This window comes from Podarcis gaigeae (assembly GCF_964106915.1).
Source record: "Podarcis gaigeae genome assembly, chromosome: 4".
In the NCBI taxonomy this organism is placed as follows: Eukaryota; Metazoa; Chordata; class Lepidosauria; order Squamata; family Lacertidae; genus Podarcis; species Podarcis gaigeae.
The window spans coordinates 88649951-88669343 of NC_139677.1; the positions used below are offsets into that span (position 1 = coordinate 88649951).

The following is a 19393-nucleotide window of genomic DNA, read 5'->3' on the forward strand; positions in this document are numbered from 1 at the left end:
TCTGCCATTCTTCCAGAGTGGATTGGTGCTGCAATCCTATGCACTTACTCAAGAGGAAGGCCCACTGAACCCAGTGAGAAGTACCTACCCATGAGTAAGGAGGCACAGGACTGCAAAGCAGGTGGTTAGCTGCTTTGAATATAACGGAAAATGGATTAAATCGCCTGGTACCTTCCTGAAGACTACAATACCCATCAACCTCACCCAGCACAGGCTTATAGGAGTTGTAGTCCAAAACATCTAAAAGGCACCAGATGGGGAAAAAAATAGTAGCATCTTTTTTGCCAGGGTGCTGTGGACAAAGGACCAAACTTATTTGTTTTATATAAGCCTGAATATTTAACTCTGGGGAAAGTGTTGACTCTGCTAGCAGTTCTCAGCATGCTGTTCTCTTCCCCAAAGAAAAGGAAAACACAGAAATACCCTTTCAACTGCAAGAATTTTTATTTTATTTTTTTAAAGAAGAGTTTTGTCCTTGGCATATGGTTGATGAAAACAAAACCAATGTTGCAGAGAACAGCTCAGGCAGAAAACCATTTTGAATTAATTGTTAACAGGAAACTGCCAGGTTGACATAACTGGTTCCCAGTCTACAAACCCCCAAGAGAATCCATACAGGATCTGTTAAGTCACTTTTTTCCACTCTTAGCAAGGGAGGGGGTGGGGAAAACATTCACGAAAACCACTTTTTTAGGAGCCAAAACTTTTTATCTCGTAAGAAGTGTGATGCAAAAGAAAGGAGGTTGAAATTCCGTGCCGGCTTGGCTGTGAGTAAGTGCCACTGAACTCAAAGGGACTTACTTGTGGACTCACTTGCAAAAGTATGCACTGTACACCTCTTATAAAGCAGAAATGGAAAAGTCCAGATGGCAAATATTCATAACTTAAACCCTTGATTAAAGTTTGCCCTGCTGGGCGCCCTAGATGACCCTTGGGGTCCATAGCTGTCAACTTTTCCCTTTTCTTGCGAGGAATCCTATTCGGAATAAGGCAATTTTCCTTTTAAAAAGGGAAACGTTGACAGCTATGTTGGGTCCCTTCCAATTCTACAAATCTATGATTCTACTGCAGCAATCGTGGGACATTAGCCAGAGTACACTCACTGCATCATTACTTAAGTTACTTAAACCCAGCGAGTCTACTACTACCCTGTATTCTGAACTTTTAAATGGATTTATGTTTATGCTTTTAAATTTACGTTGGTTGGAGACATTTTAGGTAACAAGCAACTGGTAAGTTTAATAAGCATCAAACATACCCCACATAAAGAAACAAAAATAAAAACGCCTGATTACTAGGCTGCCTTACAAATGAGAAAGGATCAGAAATAGCTGCAGCAGATCACATCTCTGTGAAGAGTGGACACCAGCCACAGTTCAGCAACACGAAGGTTGAAAGAACCATCTTGCCTGAAGCTTATTATGGAAGTGTAGAAGAAACACAAGAACCATCTCTTTCACAAGGAAAAGGTTGCACCATCAGCCTGCATTCTGAATTGCCTTCTTCTGCCAGTTTAATCATTTACTTTAAAATTTATTCTTAGTGGAGGTATGGAACTCATTTGGAACTTTCACCCTAGTTGCAGATTAAAAGCATCTTAACTGAAAATGGTACTCCCTAGCCTTGATTCTGAGAAATATTTCTGTGCAGAACGTGGGGCACTTCTGTACAAAGAAGAAGCAGCTTTTTTGGAAGGGGGAATAAATGTGCAGATTGGAAGCCCACACTCCACAAGGTGTTATGTCTCTGGAGGAGAGAGAAGGTACACTTGCTCACTTGCCCAACATGGAAGGACTCACCAAACCCAGGAGTCTTAAGACAGCAAATTGGCTTCAAGGGATTTCAAAATAGCATACTTGGTTCTTTGCAAACGTCTCAGGGGTCCTATGCAACACCCATGTGAAATGTCCCTATACCCGACACAAAATCCAAGGGAACGGCCAAGTTGTTTCCTTGCATCGACAAAGCGGTTTCCCATAGATTTAGTGGAATTTCTCAAGCTTTGGCCGAGAGGCAGCAAAACAACAAAACTGAACATGCAACTTCCTTGCGCAGAGGGCTGTCAAAGTAAACAAATTCCAAAGCACCGTGAGAAATATGCGCTTCTTCCGAGCTTACATTTCAGGACATTTTCAACAGTAACAAGTGCGTAATTTTCAGATGTGAACTTAAATGATTACACACGCAGAATCCTTCGCTGTTACTTTAGAGCGGAGGCAAACACTGAAAAGGGAAGCACCGTGAGAGTTAGAATAGGAAAAGAGAAGGGAAAATGCAAAAGCCCAAAGCCCACCCCCATCCCTAACCGCTGAAACTGGTTTAGGGGCAAGAGTAGGCGGCTTCCAACCGAATATTAAAAACAATACAGCGTCAGACATTAAAAACTTCCCTAAACAGGGCCACCTTCAGTTGTCTTTAAAAAGTAAAATAGTTGTTTATTGCCTTGACATCTGCTGGGAGGGCATTACACAGGGCAGGCACCACTACCGAGAAGGCCCTCTGCTTGGTTCCCTGCAACCTCACTTCTTGCAGTGAGGGAACCGCCAGAAGGCCCTCAGCGCTGGACCTCAGTGTCCAGGCAGAACGATGGGGGTGGAGACGCTCCTTCAGGTATACAGGACTGAGGCCGTTTAGGGCTTTAAAGGTCAGTGCCAACACTTTGAATTGTGCTCGGAAATGTACTGGGAGCCAATGGAGATCTCTCAGGACCGGTGTTATGTGGTCTCGGCGGCCTCTCCCAGTCACCAGTCTAGCTGCCGCATTCCGGATTAGTTGCAGTTTCTGGGTCACCTTCAAAGGTAGCCCCACGTAGAGGACATTGCAGTAGTCCAAGCGAGAGATAACCAGAGCATGCACCACTCTGGCGAGACAGTCCGTAGGCAGGTAGGGTCTCAGCCTGCAGAGAGGCCCAGTTTCAAATCCAGACTCAGTCCATCCCAAGGGCCACATTCCCTTCTGGGGACCACATTCCAATGGTGGGTGGGCAGAGCAATCGTAACGTTGTAAGATAATACACCTTACCTTTGTACAACAGGCTAGTTCCTACAGTCTTCCTGTCGGAGATTCCTGTATTGCAGGGGGTTGGACTAGAGAACCTTTGGGGTCCTTCCAACTTTACAATTCTGCGATTCATCCAGGCAAACATTATGAGAGACATTCCAGCCAGGCAAAAATACTTGGTGTGGTCAATGCGAACAGCCCTAAATATAGGGAGAGTGGGCAGGTGATCCAATGCGTGCAGCGAAAAGAGGAAGCTCAATGCTGCGTGCAGGGAATAAATAGCCCCTCATCAGTCAATCATAAAATTGCTACACCAAATTCCCCCCAATGACTGAGGAGTGCCCAATAAGAGACATCTATATTAACCCGCCCAGCAACAGAGGTTGCCCCCACCACAACACGTGCTCTCCATGAAGGAGAACCATAGCTGTCAGCTTACAGATTTGAAAATAAGGGATCAGCAACCAAAATAAGGGATCAACAATTACTTTGATAAAATACATATTTTGTTGCGTGCAAATGGCTTTAGATACCGATTAGGTCCATAAATTACCATATAGCATATATTTAACACAAAAAAACAGCAAACAAACAGCTGGACATAGAAAGGGCTCCATTACCTTCACTAGCTTATTTAAGGGACATCATCAATAAGGGACAGCAGCGGGACATGGCCCTGGGATAAGGGACTGTCCCACCAAATAAGGGACGCTTGACAGCTATGAGGAGAACCTGCTTTTCCAAACTAAGCCACCTTTTGGAAGCACCCAAACTGCTCCCATTGAAATCGATGGGACGTCAGTCAAGCTTTGACTAACGGGTCTCGACTGAAATCTGTGTGAAACGAAGAAAACTCACTTAGTTACTAATAAATCAACGTAGAAGAAAGAAGCCAAGGGGAAACGTCATGCAAAAAGAGCAGTAACAATTATCTGGAATCAAAATAGTGTACACTCGTACCCTCTGAACTTACTCCTCTACAATTCTCACTATACCAGAAAGAAATATACACTTGCCAAATCAGAATCACACTTCGTGCATTGTGTGATGTGAGCTGCTAGTTTTTACAATGTCACAAGACTCCTCCATACTGTAAAGTACTAACTAGGTGAAACGGACAACTACACTTGCAGGAAAAGGTGACTCAGGATTACTGCATAGCCTTTTAAATTATCTTTACTATCGCAACGGCAATCCTGTGCCAGAGGCTGCGTAAGAGGCCTTCAAGGAATTGAAGCGGAGACTTCGCATTGTTCAGCTTGCCCTTGCTCTAACTGGGTTTTCCTTCAAAACAAGAATAAAGAAAGGCAACGCTGCCTGATACTGCTTTGAAGCAGAAAAAGATAACAAAAGCACATATCTAAAATCCCTTCTTCCCCAAAACATACCTTCCAGAAAATGAACACCTGTGCAATTATCAGTATCTGTCATCAATAAAATTGCAAACACGCCGAAATATGAATAGGCCATTTCTTGTGGGGCATCTCTACTTTCTCCTTTCACGATAAAATAATTTTGGGTACCTAAATTGTGAAATTTTAAAACTGATCCTGGCAAGGTGAAGCTATCTGGAAAAAGTAAAGTAAAGGTATTCACATATATAGTCACATACAGTGGTACCTTGGTTGTTGAACTTAATCTGTTCCAGGAGCTTCCTGTACTCAATCAGAAGCTGCAGAAGCCACGTCAGACGTTCAGCTTCCAAAAAAGTTCGCAAACCGGAACACTTACTTCCGGGTTTGCGGCGTTTGGGAGCCAATCTGTTTGGGAGCCAAGCCGTTCAACATCCAAGCTACCACTGTATATAATTTAGTACTTCCTTTTATAGGGTTGCCATACTTCAAAAAGTAAAAACCAGGACACCCCAAAAGTTGTTGAGCTTTCTTTCTTTAGAAAGACCCCAAAATTGTTGAGCTATTTTCAGGACAGCCTAGTAGTTGTTGAGCTTTTTCTAAGACAAACCCCAAAGTTGTTGAGCTTCCAGAAACGTTTCCCCTGGACGTCACTTCCACCTTTGAAATCCTGAATGTATGGCAGCCCTACCTTAAATTTTTGCTGATTTCACCTGTGCTGGTCCAACAACCTCTTCCAGCATCATCAGAAAGGGCTGAGAGACAACCTGGTCAAAAATCACGCCAGTCAGCAATTGATGCTCTGATGGTCAGACCCAGTACAGTGGTACCTCGGGTTAAGAACTTAATTCGTTCTGGAGGTCCATTCTTAACCTGAAACTGTTCTTAACCTGAAGCACCGCTTTAGCTAATGGGGTCTCCCGCACCACCGGAGAATGATTTCTGTTCTCATCCTGAAGTAAAGTTCTTAACCCGAGGTACCATTTCTGGGTTAGCGGAGTCTGTAACCTGAAGCATCCGTAATCCAAGGTACCACTGTATATGGAAGTTTCTTTGCAGTACCAGTCACTATTTTAGGTTTTATTATGTATGCTGCTTTGAGGTTTGTTTGCTTTCTGATTGAGCAATTTATACATTTCCCTAAACAGAAACAAAACAGTTGCAAAATGCACAAAGCAGCTAGCTTTGTTGCTGCCAAGTCCACTCAAAGGCGACAAAGTCGGGTTGTGTGTGTGCTTTTGTCACCGTCCTTCTAAAAGAGACCCAGAGATTCAATTTGCAGAAATTAAGTCAAGCGAGCCTTTTTCTTGCTAATGGCCTGTTAGTTTTGACAGCTCTTTCCTAAATTCATTATGAGCAGCAAGTGCTACTGAGATCAACAGGGCATGTTCAAAATCCAGCCTTTTGGGGAGCTATTTTATCACAACAGAGACAGTTGATATCTGAAGTGTAATATGGCAGAGAAGTTTCAGACCAGAGGTGAGTGGGTGGGAGGAAACTACTAGAATTATTCAGGCCATCTTTTTGCAAATGGCTTTTTATTTCTTGTGGCTTTTTAGGGATACACTCCTGGGCTGCATGCTTTATATAATAATAATAATAATAATAATAATAATAATAATAATAATAATATTTAGATTTATTTATATCCCGCCCTCCCCAGCCGAAGCCGGGCTCAGGGCGGCTAACAACAAAAATAATAATTCTGCATCTTGAAAATGCGATACAATGGGACTTCCGGAGGCGGCGCAAAATAGCAATGGCGGTCCTCTTTACCTGGTGAAGAGGGGCTCCGCGAAAAAGGGTCGTCCGCTACGGCAAAGCGGAGACCCATTAAGAAAAACCGCAGGCAGAGTGAGCCTGCGGCCGTGGGACTCGGCGGGCGCCCAAAGCCCCCCCGGAAACGAAGAAGGGGCTCCGTAAGGGGCTCCGGAACGCGAAAGGGGGAGCGGCGCTGTGAGTTCATCGCTCTTTTCGTGGATGCAAAGCCGCGCTGCTGCTGCTGATGAGCGCCGACCTTTCTTCTTGAAAACATCAAAATTGGCTGCTACATACCCGTGAGTAAGGGGAGTTAAACATCGGAAAATTTGGGAATTTGGTTGAAATTCGGCTGAAAACGGGAGGCGAGTAACAGGAAGTCCGTCTCCCGATCCTGCTAACCAGATTAAAGCAATTGCGCAGAAGAGTGCTGAAGCGCTGAAAAGGGACTGTAAAAGTAAAACGAGGGTGTATTTGACAGACTTTGTAGCGAAAAGACAAGCAGGAAATCTTTGTAAAAGTTGTGGATTTTATTTTTGGGACTTTCTTCCTAATTTTGAGCTATGTGGAGTTAAAAGAGACAACCCAGTGATCGGGCTGTCAGCGTGCAAAGGAGAAATGTCAAACTGCTGATACTGTTATTGGAGCTTAACTGATACATAGACTGAGACATTAACGTTTAAACATTGTTGCTGGGACCCTTCTTGACACCTTGTGGCTTTTCTTTAAGACAAAGAAAGCCTGTGGAAACTTCCTTTTGTGCTCTGGAACTATCAAAGACTTAACATAGGGAATATAAGAACTTCAATGGCGGACAAGAGCTCTCTCCTTCCTTGAAACTTTGAAATACCCCCACCTAGAGGATTGTGGAGATATAGAGGCCTGGGAACTGTACTTTATTGTGATTCTCTGTGGTTAAATTGTTTACACTCTGGACTTTGTCTAACTTATGAAACAAAAGAAAATTTGACCTTGAACAGAGGCAGGTGTGGAATGAGTGGCACAGGGAGAACAAGAGCAGCTAAAGCTAAAGAGAAAGAAAAGAAACCAGGGCAACTTGTTCAAACAACCCTATCTCATCAATGAAGATCATCCGTCCCAACTGTGCTGACAGCACAGGAGGTGGAATTTGAAGAGCCTGCTGCAGAGCCCGTTGCAGAAGATATGGCAACTGGAGGATCTGAAATAGTTCTGAAGCAAATCTTGGAACAACTTGGAATTTTAAATCAAAAAGTGGACAACCAATCATCAAAAATTGACCAAGCTACATCCTCTATTACTAAATTATCTGAGCAAGTTTCCCATCATACTCAGGCAATTGAAAAATTACAAGGGGCAACGTCTGAAAATTATAAGCTTGCGGTGGAAGCTTGTCAAAAAGCAGAACAGGCGAACAAAAAGGTTGATGAGATTAGGGGGGAAGTAAGGCCTCTGAAAAGACAGGTAGGGGAACAACAAGCCTACCTGTCATTGGTTGAATTGAAAAGTAAGGAAAATAATCTCAGATTAAGGGCTATCCCAGAATTGGAGGAAGGAAACCTACAGGGATTTTTAACACTTTTGTTCTCCAAATTCTGGGGGATAGAGGAAGATAAGGACTTTAAAATTGTGACTGCCTTTAGACTGGGAAAATTGATAAAGAAGGACAAGTCCAGAGACTGTTTGGTTATTTTGAGATCGAGAGAGGAAAGAGACAAGATACTAGGCCTACATTTCAAAAAATCCTTGGAGATAGAAGGAAAAAAGGCTGAAATTTACAGAGATATACCTAAACACCTTTTGGACCTTAGGACTACTTATACAGATTTGACCAAATTGTTGAGATATAACACAATCCCTTATAGGTGGGAGTTTCCGCAAGGACTATCATTTACCTACAAAGGAAGGAAGGTAAGAATTAAAACACCGGAGGACCAACAGAAGTTCCTACACGACCACGAGGAGGACCTCCAGAAAGGAGCCGCAGCTTCTTGGCCTCCACCACCACCGGGACCATCTCCAAAGCCTACACCGCCTGGATCTGGACCAACATTACCACCTCCGGGATCGGAGGGAAGCCTAGACACCCCATTGTAGACCCACCAATTAGACCAGGATGTCGCTGCAGCTTCTTAGTTGGAATATAAATGGCGGAAATTCTCCGGAAAAAAGAAGAAAAGTATTTCATATTTTGAAAAAAGAACAATTGGACATTATTTGCCTGCAAGAAACGCATGTGACAAGGCTCCACAGAAAAGTGCTAATTAATAAAAGACTAGGCCAAGAATTTATCTCTTCGGACAAAGTGAAGAAAAGAGGTGTGGTGATATATGCAAAGGAGAGCCTGTCACCGAAATTCTTATTTAAAGATGAACACGGCAGAATTTTGGCGATTGAAATTCAGACACAAGGAGAAAAATTTCTGATATTAGGAATATACGCCCCAAATGAAGGAAAATCGGAATTTTTCAGGAAGCTGCATGAGATTATGCTGGATTACTTAGATTATAACAACATCATCATGATGGGTGACATGAATGGGGTTGTGTCTGTAAATATGGATAAGTCGCAAAGTGCTAACATAACGAAAGATGGCAGACTACCTAAAACCTTTTTTGAAATGACTGACAATGTGGACTTAATTGACATATGGAGGGTTAAGAACCCCCTAGGAAAAGAAGGGACTTTCTTTTCTGAAGCTCATCTGACATGGACACGAATCGACCAAATATGGATAACTAGAGGACTGGCACCCAAGACTAGAAAGGTGGAAATCTGCCCAAAAACCTGCTCCGACCATAATGCTTTGAAAATGGAATTGAGACTAAATACAACCGGATCCTTCAGATGGAAAATGAATGACACCTTATTAAGGGACGAGAAGATTGTTAAGAAGGCCCAAAAAACTTTAAAGGACTATTTTGAGATAAATTTAAATACCACTGTGGAAAAAAGAATAATCTGGGACGCAAGTAAAGCAGTCATGAGAGGGTTTCTAATACAACAAAATACGATCAAGAAAAAATTCTGGAATGAAAAGAAGGAGAAGATATTGGAAAAAATAAGAGATGGAGAGAAAAAACTAAGATCCAGGCCAAAGTCGAAGGAGGTGCTGAGAGAAGTGAAATTTTTCCAAGCACAATATTTGAAACTGATAAATCAAGAGGTGGAATGGAAAATTAAACAAATGAAACAAAGATCCTTTGAATCAGCAAATAAGTGTGGGAAACTGCTAGCATGGCAGTTGAAAAAGAGACAAAAACTTAATACTGTTACAAATCTAGAGATTGAAGGGAGAATGGTTCAGAAACCCGAGGAAATTAGAAAGTGTTTCCAGAGATATTTCAAAGAACTTTATTCACAAGGGCCACAGAAAGATTCAGAGGTGGACCAATTTCTTAAAACCAACGGATTACAGAAAATACCTCAGGAAATGAGAACAACCCTGAATAGTAATATCACACAGCAAGAAATTGAAAGCGCCATTCAGAAACTCCAATTAGGCAAATCTCCAGGCCCCGACGGACTTACCTCCAAATACTATAAGGTTTTGAAAGACTATTTGATACAACCTTTGTTGGAGGTTTGTAACCAGATTATGGAGGGGAGGAAGGCACCGGAAACGTGGAAAGAAGCCTTCATCACATTGATACCCAAATTAGAAACTGAAAAGACTCAGTTGAAGAACTACCGCCCCATCTCACTCCTAAATGTGGATTACAAAATTTTTGCAGACATTTTGGCAAGTAGGTTTAAAAAAGTGCTTAATGAAGTGATCCATAAAGACCAGGCTGGCTTTCTCCCTGGTAGGCATTTGTTTGGCAACACAAGAAACATTATCGACATTTTGGAACTTTTACAAACAAAACTAAACACTAGAGCGGTGTTAATTTTTATTGATGCAGAGAAAGCCTTTGACAATATTTCCTGGATGTTTATGAAGAAAAACTTGGAAGGCATGGGAGTGGGGCGGGGGTTTGAAAATGGAATAGAAGCAATATATTCAGAACAAAAAGCGAAATTGATAGTAAACAATGTGGTGACAGAGGAGTTTAAAATTGAAAAAGGGACACGGCAGGGGTGCCCCCTATCCCCCCTATTGTTTATTTCAGTTCTGGAGGTGCTATTGAACATGATTAGAAAGGACCGGTTGGTACAGGGAATTGAGGTCGGAGTGAAACAATATAAATTGAAAGCATTTGCAGATGACCTGGTATTAACATTGCAGGAGCCTGTCTCTAGTACTAAAAGAGTGTTAGAATTAATTTCGGACTTTGGTCGGGTGGCGGGATTTAAGCTGAACAAGCAAAAAACTAAGGTTATAGCAAAAAATTTGACAAGTACAGAAACAGATGAGTTTGTGAAAGAAACAGAATTAAATGTGGTTAAAAAAGTAAAATACCTAGGGGTGTATCTGACCTCCAAAAATTTGAATCTGTTTAAGGACAACTACGAGAAATGTTGGTTAGAAATCAAAAGAGATTTGGAAATATGGTCAAGATTGAAACTTTCCTTGTTGGGCCGAATAGCAGCTATAAAGATGAATGTATTGCCAAAAATGCTATTTTTGTTTCAGACCCTACAGGTCGTGGACAAGGTGGAATGCTTTGGAAAGTGGCAGAGGGATATTTCTAAGTTTGTTTGGCAGGGCAAAAAGCCCCGAATAAAGTTTAAGATACTAACTGATGCGAAAGAAAGAGGGGGATTTGCCCTGCCAGACTTGAGGTTATATTACGAAGCTGCAGCCTTCTGCTGGTTGAAAGATTGGATTTTACTGGAAAACACTGATGTCCTAGATCTGGAAGGGTTTAACAATGCTTTTGGGTGGCATGCATATTTGTGGTATGACAAGGTTAAAGTGCACAAATTGTTTAAAAACCACATTGTCAGGAGAGCAATTTTAATGGTCTGGACAAAATATAAAGACTTATTGGAGAGTAAGACTCCGAGGTGGCTCTCACCGGTGGAGGCCAAGGCACGTAAGAGACCTAATATGGAAGCCAATTGGCCCAAATATGGGGAAATTATTGAAAAGATTGGAGACAATTGGAGGTTGCAGAGCTTGGAAAAACTAAAAAACAAGGTGCGAGATTGGTTGCATTATGCACAAATTCAAGAGGTCTTTAAAGTAGATAAGAAGGTTGGATTCCAGGTGGAAAAATCGAAACTAGAGACAGAATTGTTAGAACCAAAAAGTAAACTACTTTCGAGAATGTATAACCTGCTGCTTAAATGGAATACTCAGGATGAGACAGTCAAATCCGCCATGATAAAGTGGACGCAGGATTTGGGGCATAACATTATGTTTGAAGACTGGGAAAGGTTATGGAACACCGGAATGAAATTTACGGCATGTAGTGCCTTGAAGGAAAACATTATGAAAATGATATACCGGTGGTACATGACCCCAGTCAAGCTTGCTAAGATATATCACCTGTCTGATAATAAATGCTGGAAATGTAAAGAGGCGGAAGGGACATTTTTTCACCTCTGGTGGACCTGCCCGAAAGTGAAGGCCTTCTGGGAAATGATTCATAATGAACTAAAAAAGGTACTGAGATTTACCTTACCTAAGAAACCAGAGGCCTTCCTTCTGGGCATGGTGGACCGGAGAGTGTTTAAGAAGGACAGAACTTTTTTTATGTATGCTACTACAGCAGCAAGGATTCTGATTGCAAAATATTGGAAGACACAAGATTTACCCACACTGGAGGAATGGCACACGCAGTTGATGGACTATATGGAACTGGCCGAAATGACTGGCAGAATCCGAGACTTGGGAGAAGAAACATTTGAGGAGGATTGGAGAAAATTTAAAGACTATTTGGAAAAACATTATAAGTTGTATGAATGTTAAAAAATGCACCTTTTAGGAAATTCTAGCTTCAGTAATGTTAAGTTAAAGAAATGGAAATTAAGGTACAAGGAGTCAGAGATAGAATAATGAAACAACTTTATTGTGTTAAAATGAAAATGTACATGATTTGGGTTATAATACATTTGAAATTGGGTAACATGATAAAAAGGAAGATACAATAAGTATTGAAATAAGTTAACAAATTGCAGACGTTATGCATTACAGAGAATGCAGGGTTGGGAGGACGTGGGGAAGTCCAACAGATTTGGAAAAAAGAGTAAGAAAAATTTGTAACCTTTCTTTTTTACTTTTATAATACGTTCTTTATTCTTTTTTCTGTATTTTATAAAACTAATAAAAAATATTATAAAAAAAAAGAAAATGCGATACAATGTTTTCAATGACTGTATTTTTATCCTTGTGGATTAAAAAAAACACACCCACAAACCAGAGCACTTCGGAATACTGTAACCTATCAACATTGCTGTCCTTATACTAGATACGATGTTGCAGTGTGATGAAACCTTTAGAATATGATATTTATTTAATCCAACCCCTCAAGGCACAAAGTCTTATGAAAGCCACTTGCAAATATTTAACTCTTCGCAGGAAGCAAGAAGTGTTCTCACCTGATTCTAAAGACGTGGGGAGGAAGGGAAGGTTGCAATTTAGGCTGCAATCCTAATTGTACAGCCAGTGTCCAAAACTTTGCGACAGGGAATTTCAGAGCAGTTTCTAAGCTATGGGCGCAGTACTGCGCCTAAGATTTCAGATTAAAAATGCAGAGTGGAAGAAAGGGGGACCTTTTTCTGCTTCCCCACTTCCAGCTACTCTCTGAAGACTGGAGGAGAGACCCTCTTAAGAATATTAGGGGGGTGGGCAGGGGAAGGACTAGACCATGTGAAAAATGAACATAATATTTTAGCTGCAGTTCATTCATTTCCAGCTTTGTATTCTTGTTATGAAAAAAAAAGCTCCTAGACATTCTGTTGTTGCGTCCATAACCTAGCCTTAAGGTGCCATTTAGTTCCTAGTTTTCACATCTCAGTTTCTGACATTGTGTGCAGCACTTAGAGACAACTGCCATTAAGTGGTATATAAAAAGGTAAAGGGACCCCCTGACCATTAGGTCCAGTAGTGACCGACTCTGGGGTTGTGGCGCTCATCTCGCTTTATTGGCCGAGGGAGCCAGCGTACAGCTTCCGGGTCATGTGGCCAGCATGACTAAGCCACTTCTGGCGAACCAGAGCAGCACACGGAAACGCCGTTTACCTTCCCGCTGGAGCAGTATATGTTCATCTACTTGCACTTTGTGCTTTCAAACTGCTAGGTAGGCAGGAGCAGGGACCGAGCAACAGGAGCTCGCCCCATCGCAGGGATTCGAACCGCCAACCTTCTGATCGGCAAGCCCAAGAGCCTCTGTAGTTTAACCCACAGCACCACCTGCATCCCAAATGGTATATAAATTGTCTAAATAAAGACGTAACTATCTTAAAATAAGAAGCTGTCTATAGCATATTCCCCCTGGGTAGCTTAGTTGATAGAGCATGAGGCGGTTAATTCCAGGTTTGTGGATTCGAGTCCCATGATTCCTGCATTGGAGGGGGTTGGACTAGATGATCCCTGCGGTCCCTTCCACCTCTACACTACTATGCTTCTATTGTTCTTTGACTTCAACTACTCAGACTCTTGCTATTTTCCTGGCATTAAGCAATCACCTCCTTTTTAAAAATAAAAAAGGGAAAAACTGCAGTTGAATATTTGGCATACGGTGCCTTGAGTTCCTACAAATTTCCCCGGAAAGATCTGCAACAGCAAGGCATGCAGCAACCCATTCCCCTTCACTCACTTACTGAGGAGTTCAGCTTGAGAAACTTCAACATATTTAGCGCTCTTGAATTCCTTCCTCCCCCCCCACACCCCCCAAAAGAGAACTTCGAATGGCAAGGAAACTGATAGAGAAAAATGCACTGGGAAGTGTAGGATAACAACTGCTGGATGCAAAGTCATCTCACCCGCTTGCAAAGGCGGCATAACCTTCCTGCTAACGGTGTGCAAACAAATGAATCCTCAATAAACAGCATAGGCTGTGTAACCTCTCTGCAAATTTTGTGCAAACAATTTGGGAGGAATGCTCAATAAACAGGTCACTTGGAAGCGTCCTTCGTCAGCTTAGGGCCTAACAAGATGTGATGTTAAATGTGCCTTCTCCGTGGTGACTCTGGAATGCCCTCCTCCATGGAGGCTTGACTGGCACCCGTCGACACTACAGATTTACACCATCAGGTTAAGACATCGGGGTAGCCAACCTGGCGCTCTCTTGGACTACAACTCCCATCTTCCATAATCGCTAGTCATGCCTGCTGGGAGTTGTAGTTCAAGAAAATCTGCAGGGCAGCTGCAGGTTAGCGATCCTGGGGTTAAGACAGTGGCATCTACCCAGGCATTTCATTTGTAGCCTCTGACCCTAACCCTAACCCTCTGCCCAATTATTTTGCATTATTCTTGCCTCTCATTTTTATTGTTGTGTGAAGGGTTTTCCGTTGCTTTTGTTATACCATATTTTTATTGTTGTGCTCTCCATGGATGAAAGGAAGAAGAAGAAGAAGGGTTTGGATTTGATATCCCGCCTTTCACTCCCTTTAAGGAGTCTCAAAGCGGCTAACATTCTCCTTTCCCTTCCTCCCCCACAACAAACACTCTGTGAGGTGAGTGGGGCTGAGAGACTTCAGAGAAGTGTGACTGGCCCAAGGTCGCCCAGCAGCTGCATGTGGAGGAGCGGAGACGCGAACCCGGTTCCCCAGATTACAAGACTAGCGCTCTTAACCACTACATCACACTGCGTGAGTTAGATTTTTCATTTATTAAAAACACACACACAACAACAACATTAACAACATGCAACTTTTTTAAAAAAAAACCTGCAAATAGCATCAGCTGGGAGGAAGCTGATAATTACCGAGATACCAGTGGATGGGTGGGCGGAGAAGTGAACTTAACACTTTCCTCCCCATATGCGGTCCTGAGGAAAATCCCTCCCATGGAAGTGCTGTTTGCATTGGGAATAAAACTTCCCACTGGCACCTATGAGAGAATTTACTCCCCAAAGCATATTAATAGTTTCAGAACCGGGTTTTTCCAGCAGACCACAACAGGGGTCGAAAGGGTTAAATTCCCTCTCTCCTGCTTGCTGCCCTCCCAGTAATTATCACATTTAATGCTAGTTTGTCCCTTCCAGATAGCAGCTGGAGAGGAGACAAAGGATAACAGGGTTAGGCAAGGGTTAAAAACAGAGCTTCCTCTTCTTTTCCCGGGATTCCTAAATATATTTCTGGGGGAGAATTATGGGAAGTCAACTTACACCGAAAAGAAGAGAGGCAGCCAGAATCAAATTCAAGGAACAGAACACAGAAGCAAAGTAACAACGATCCCTTCACATCATGGCATGCGCTCTGGTTCACAATTCCAGATACCCGCTCATTCTATAAGGAGCATGAGACTCTGAATCTCAGGGCTGTGGGTTCAAGCCCCACTTTGGGCAAAAAAGATTCCTGCATTGTAGGGGGTTGGGCTAGATGACCACCGCGGTCCCTTCCAAATGTACAATTCTATGATGTATGAAACCATTTGGGGGGGAGATATATGTACCACTGTCGAAGCCTGGCAGAAGGGCAACAATACAGTGAAATACAGTGGTACCTCGGGTTACATATGCTTCAGGTTACAGACTCCGCTAACCCAGAAATAGTACCTCTGGTTAAGAACAGAAATCGTGCAGTAGCGGCGCGGCGGCAGCAGTAGGCCCCATTAGCTAAAGTGGTGCTTCAGGTTAAGAACAGTTTCAGGTTAAGAACGGACCTCCGGAACGAATTAAGTACTTAGCCCGAGGTACCACTGTAGTGGCCCCACCCTCTCTGGTTCTGCTGCCACCACGTCCCCAGGAACCAGCCCCCTCTTTTGTGAGCCCTGGATGAGGAAGGTATGCCAGCATATCTTGAGCTAAGACGGGTCTGGAGACTTAATGCCACAGGCTGAGTCAGGAATTAAATAGCCGAGCCAGAGATCTGCTGCATGCATCCTAAGTTGCTCATCATCCCAGAGGATCTCGCCATAACACTGCCCTCTTACAGACATGAGGCATCACCCAATTCAATGGGAGTGTGTCTAAGAATGTGTGTCACAGAACCATGCAGGATCAAACACACCCCTGTAAAAATAATAACACAAACATCTGATGCAGAAAGTGGATGAACTTCATTTGCCAACGGCTTTTACAGTAAGTTTAGGAGGAGTATTTTGCAAGTTTCGACCAGCGGTTTTTAGTTTTTACACATTTATTCTGCCTGGTTCTGTTTTTTAAATTGGTTTCCACCCTTCCCATTCATTCCGTGTTCTTTCTATAACAGCGATATACCAGAAGAGAGACACAATACTTACTTAACGCGACTTGCAAAAAAATTAGTATCTTGGACACCGCTTTGACTAACTGCATGGAAAAGGAATAAAGGCTGCAATGCTAACACACACTTGCTAGGGAGTAAGCCCCATTGACCACAGTGCAGCCTACGTCTGAGTAAACCCACTGGACAACTACAAACCCACAGGCATCTATCTGAAAGGAAGCACCATTTAATGAGTTGGGCTTCTGAGAAAACATGCACAAAGATCCAGATGCAAGTTTTGAGATTGTAAACTCCTAGGAGGCAGGGATCCATCATTGTTGTTTTGACTCTGTACAGCAACTCTGAACGCGACGAGTAGAATCATTAGGCTATCAAAAACAAGTTAGGAAGGAAAGTTTGAAACAGAAGAAAAAGTACATCACTGGATATGTCTCATACTCATAGGAACATAGGAAGCTGCCTTCTACTGAATCAAACCATTAATTCATCTACTTCAATGTTGTCTATACTGACTGGCAGCTGCTTCAGGCAGGGGTGTCTCCCAGCACTACCTGGAGCTACCCCAAATCGAACCCAACAGGCTATCCATGCAAAAGCAAAATACTTTGCTGCAGAACTATGACCCTTCTTCCTCAATCTGCCTTATACTAAGTCAGACCATTGCTCCATCTAGTTCAGTGTTGTCTACACTGACCGGCAGCAGCTCTCCAGAATTTAAGGCAGGGGAATGTCCCACCCAAATGTGGAGATGTCCCAGACCGAACCTGACACATGACCCACACAAAGCAAAACACTCTGCTACTGAATTATGACACTTCTCCTAAAGCTGTTTTCTACTAAGCTCGACCACTGGCCCATCTGCCAGCAGAGCCAGTGTGGTGTAGTGGCTCTGTGGACTGTTAGACTAGGAGCTGGGTTCAAATCCCCACTCAGCCATAAAACGCACTGGGAGCCAGTCGCTGCCTCTCGTCCCAACCTACCTCACAGGGCTGTTGTGGGGATTAAAGGAGGAGGGGAGAACTACGCATGCCACCTTGAAGGGAGGTGGCTTATAAATGCAACAGATGACCTTCTCTATGTCCCCAGTCCTGGCAGGTTCGGAGGGTGACAACACAAGAACGGGGCCTTTTCTGTGCTGGCTCCCCATCTGTGGAATGCTGTCTCTGGAGAGGCTCACCTGGCACCATCATTACATATTTTTCCCCCCACCACGCAAAAAACGTTCCTCTTTACCCAGGCCTTTGACCATTAAATAATCTATGGACTTTTAAAGCTGTGGAAGCGAGGATTGTTATGATGATTATTTTACTATCATGCTATTAATTTATTATGCTTTTAATGTTTTTATTATTATGCTCTGTAAAATGTGTTCTTAACGCTGTGCAGCACCCTGAGATCTTTTGATAAAGGGAAGTATATAAAGTAATTAAATAACAGTAAATAAATAAGAATCAATAAACGGACCAGCAGCGGCTCTCCATTCACACAAGGAGGAGGACACACATACGCACACCTGAAGATGCCACCAGCGGGACCTTCTACCTGCCGAACAGCTGCCCTGGCCCGGAGCTACGCCCCTTCCCCACCAAGCACGTACGTGTCCCAGTCCCGGGACGACGGCGCCGCGAGAGAACTTTTTCGCCTTCCGACAGGGGCGCGCTTTCTCCGGATCCATTCAAACAAAAGAACAGTTCTTCTTCCCCGCCCCCTGCGCGCAAAGGGGATCGCGCCACCGCCGGGCATTCCCCCCCCCCCCGCGCAGCGTCCGCACCCGCTTCCCCTGCAATTTACCCCGCGGTTACTTACTCCGGAGCGCCCCGATGAGCAGGCTGCCGTCCTTGATGAGCTCCTTGATGAACTTGTTGGTCCTCTCCAGCTCCACCTCGTGACATTTCAGCCTCTCGCGAAAATCCGGGCTATCCAAATACGAGTCGCTGAACTCCAGGGTGGGCAGCCCCATGGCACCGGCAGAGAGGGAGAGGAGGAGGAGGAGGAGGAAGAAACGCCGGGCCGAAGGGTCGGGGGGACGTCGGCGAAGCCCGCGGGCGCCGGGGTGCGGGGTCTCGCCGCCCGCTCTCCAGCCCAAGCCGCGCGCAAAAAGGGGACTGTCAGCTGGTTACATGGCGCGGCCCGAGGCGCATCGCTGGAGCCGCGGCGCGGCGATAGCTGCGTTCCGCTGCTGCTGCTGCCGCCGCACTCCTCTTCCGGCAGATCCGGGCTTTGCCGTCTTCCCCGCCAGCCCCGCCGCGCTTAACCCTTCTCTGAGGCTCACTCGGCCGGGCCAAGGAAACTCTCCTCCCAGGTCAAGGGAGGGAGACGCGCCGCAGGGGGGAGACCGAGAGGAGAGCGTTCTGGTTTCGCGCGTCTGGCCCAATCAGGGCGCGCGGCCGCCACCCGCCCACCCCCTCCCGCGCCCACGGGGCCACGCCCCCGCGGGATCCTGCTCAAAACTTGGGGAAAGTTTTTTGGGAAGGCCATCCCAACGAGAGAGCCTCCGTACCTCCCAAAAGGGAAGGGGAAAAGAAAAAAAGGGGGAAAGCATTTGTTTTCCATTTGCGATAGATTTCAAACGACGCTGTTCTAGGTCATAATGGGTTACAGTCGAGTAACTCTCTGGTGCTAATATGTGTAGTGCATGCTTTATATACAGTATAGCTTTTTGAAAACTCACCAGCCCAACAAAATGGGAGAGCTTCCCTACCTCCAGAAAAGTAAAACAAAAGTTTTATTTTATACTTGCGATAGGTTTCAATGATGCTGTTATATATGTCATAATGGTTTGCAGTGTATGCTTTTTAGAATCAAGGAATTGTAGAGTTGGAAGGGACCACAAGGGTCATCTAGCCCAACCCGCTAAAAATACGAGAATCTTTTGCCAAAGGTGGGGCTCAAACCTAGGACTCTCATCTTCTCCCTACTGAGCTATAAGTGGGTGGGGCGCACGCACACACTCTCTGTATGTGTTTATATTTGAAAATGCAGCCATCAGTCAGAAATTAGTGCTTCCCTCTAAAATTATAGAAGAAAATAGCTTTTATTTTATC

General features: G+C 44.0%; 1 protein-coding gene across 1 annotated transcript in view; it reads right to left on the reverse strand.

The window, feature by feature from the left end:
- The window catches only part of ARHGAP42 (Rho GTPase activating protein 42), a 168458-nt gene extending 149753 nt beyond the window's left edge, over nucleotides 1-18705 (reverse strand). Inside the window, exon 1 of the mRNA XM_083736395.1 lies at nucleotides 18156-18705. Coding sequence (XP_083592521.1) covers nucleotides 18156-18309 — 154 coding nt within the window. The 5' untranslated portion in view covers nucleotides 18310-18705. The remainder of the gene's footprint in view (nucleotides 1-18155) is intronic.
- Nucleotides 18706-19393: the final 688 nt, after the last annotated feature.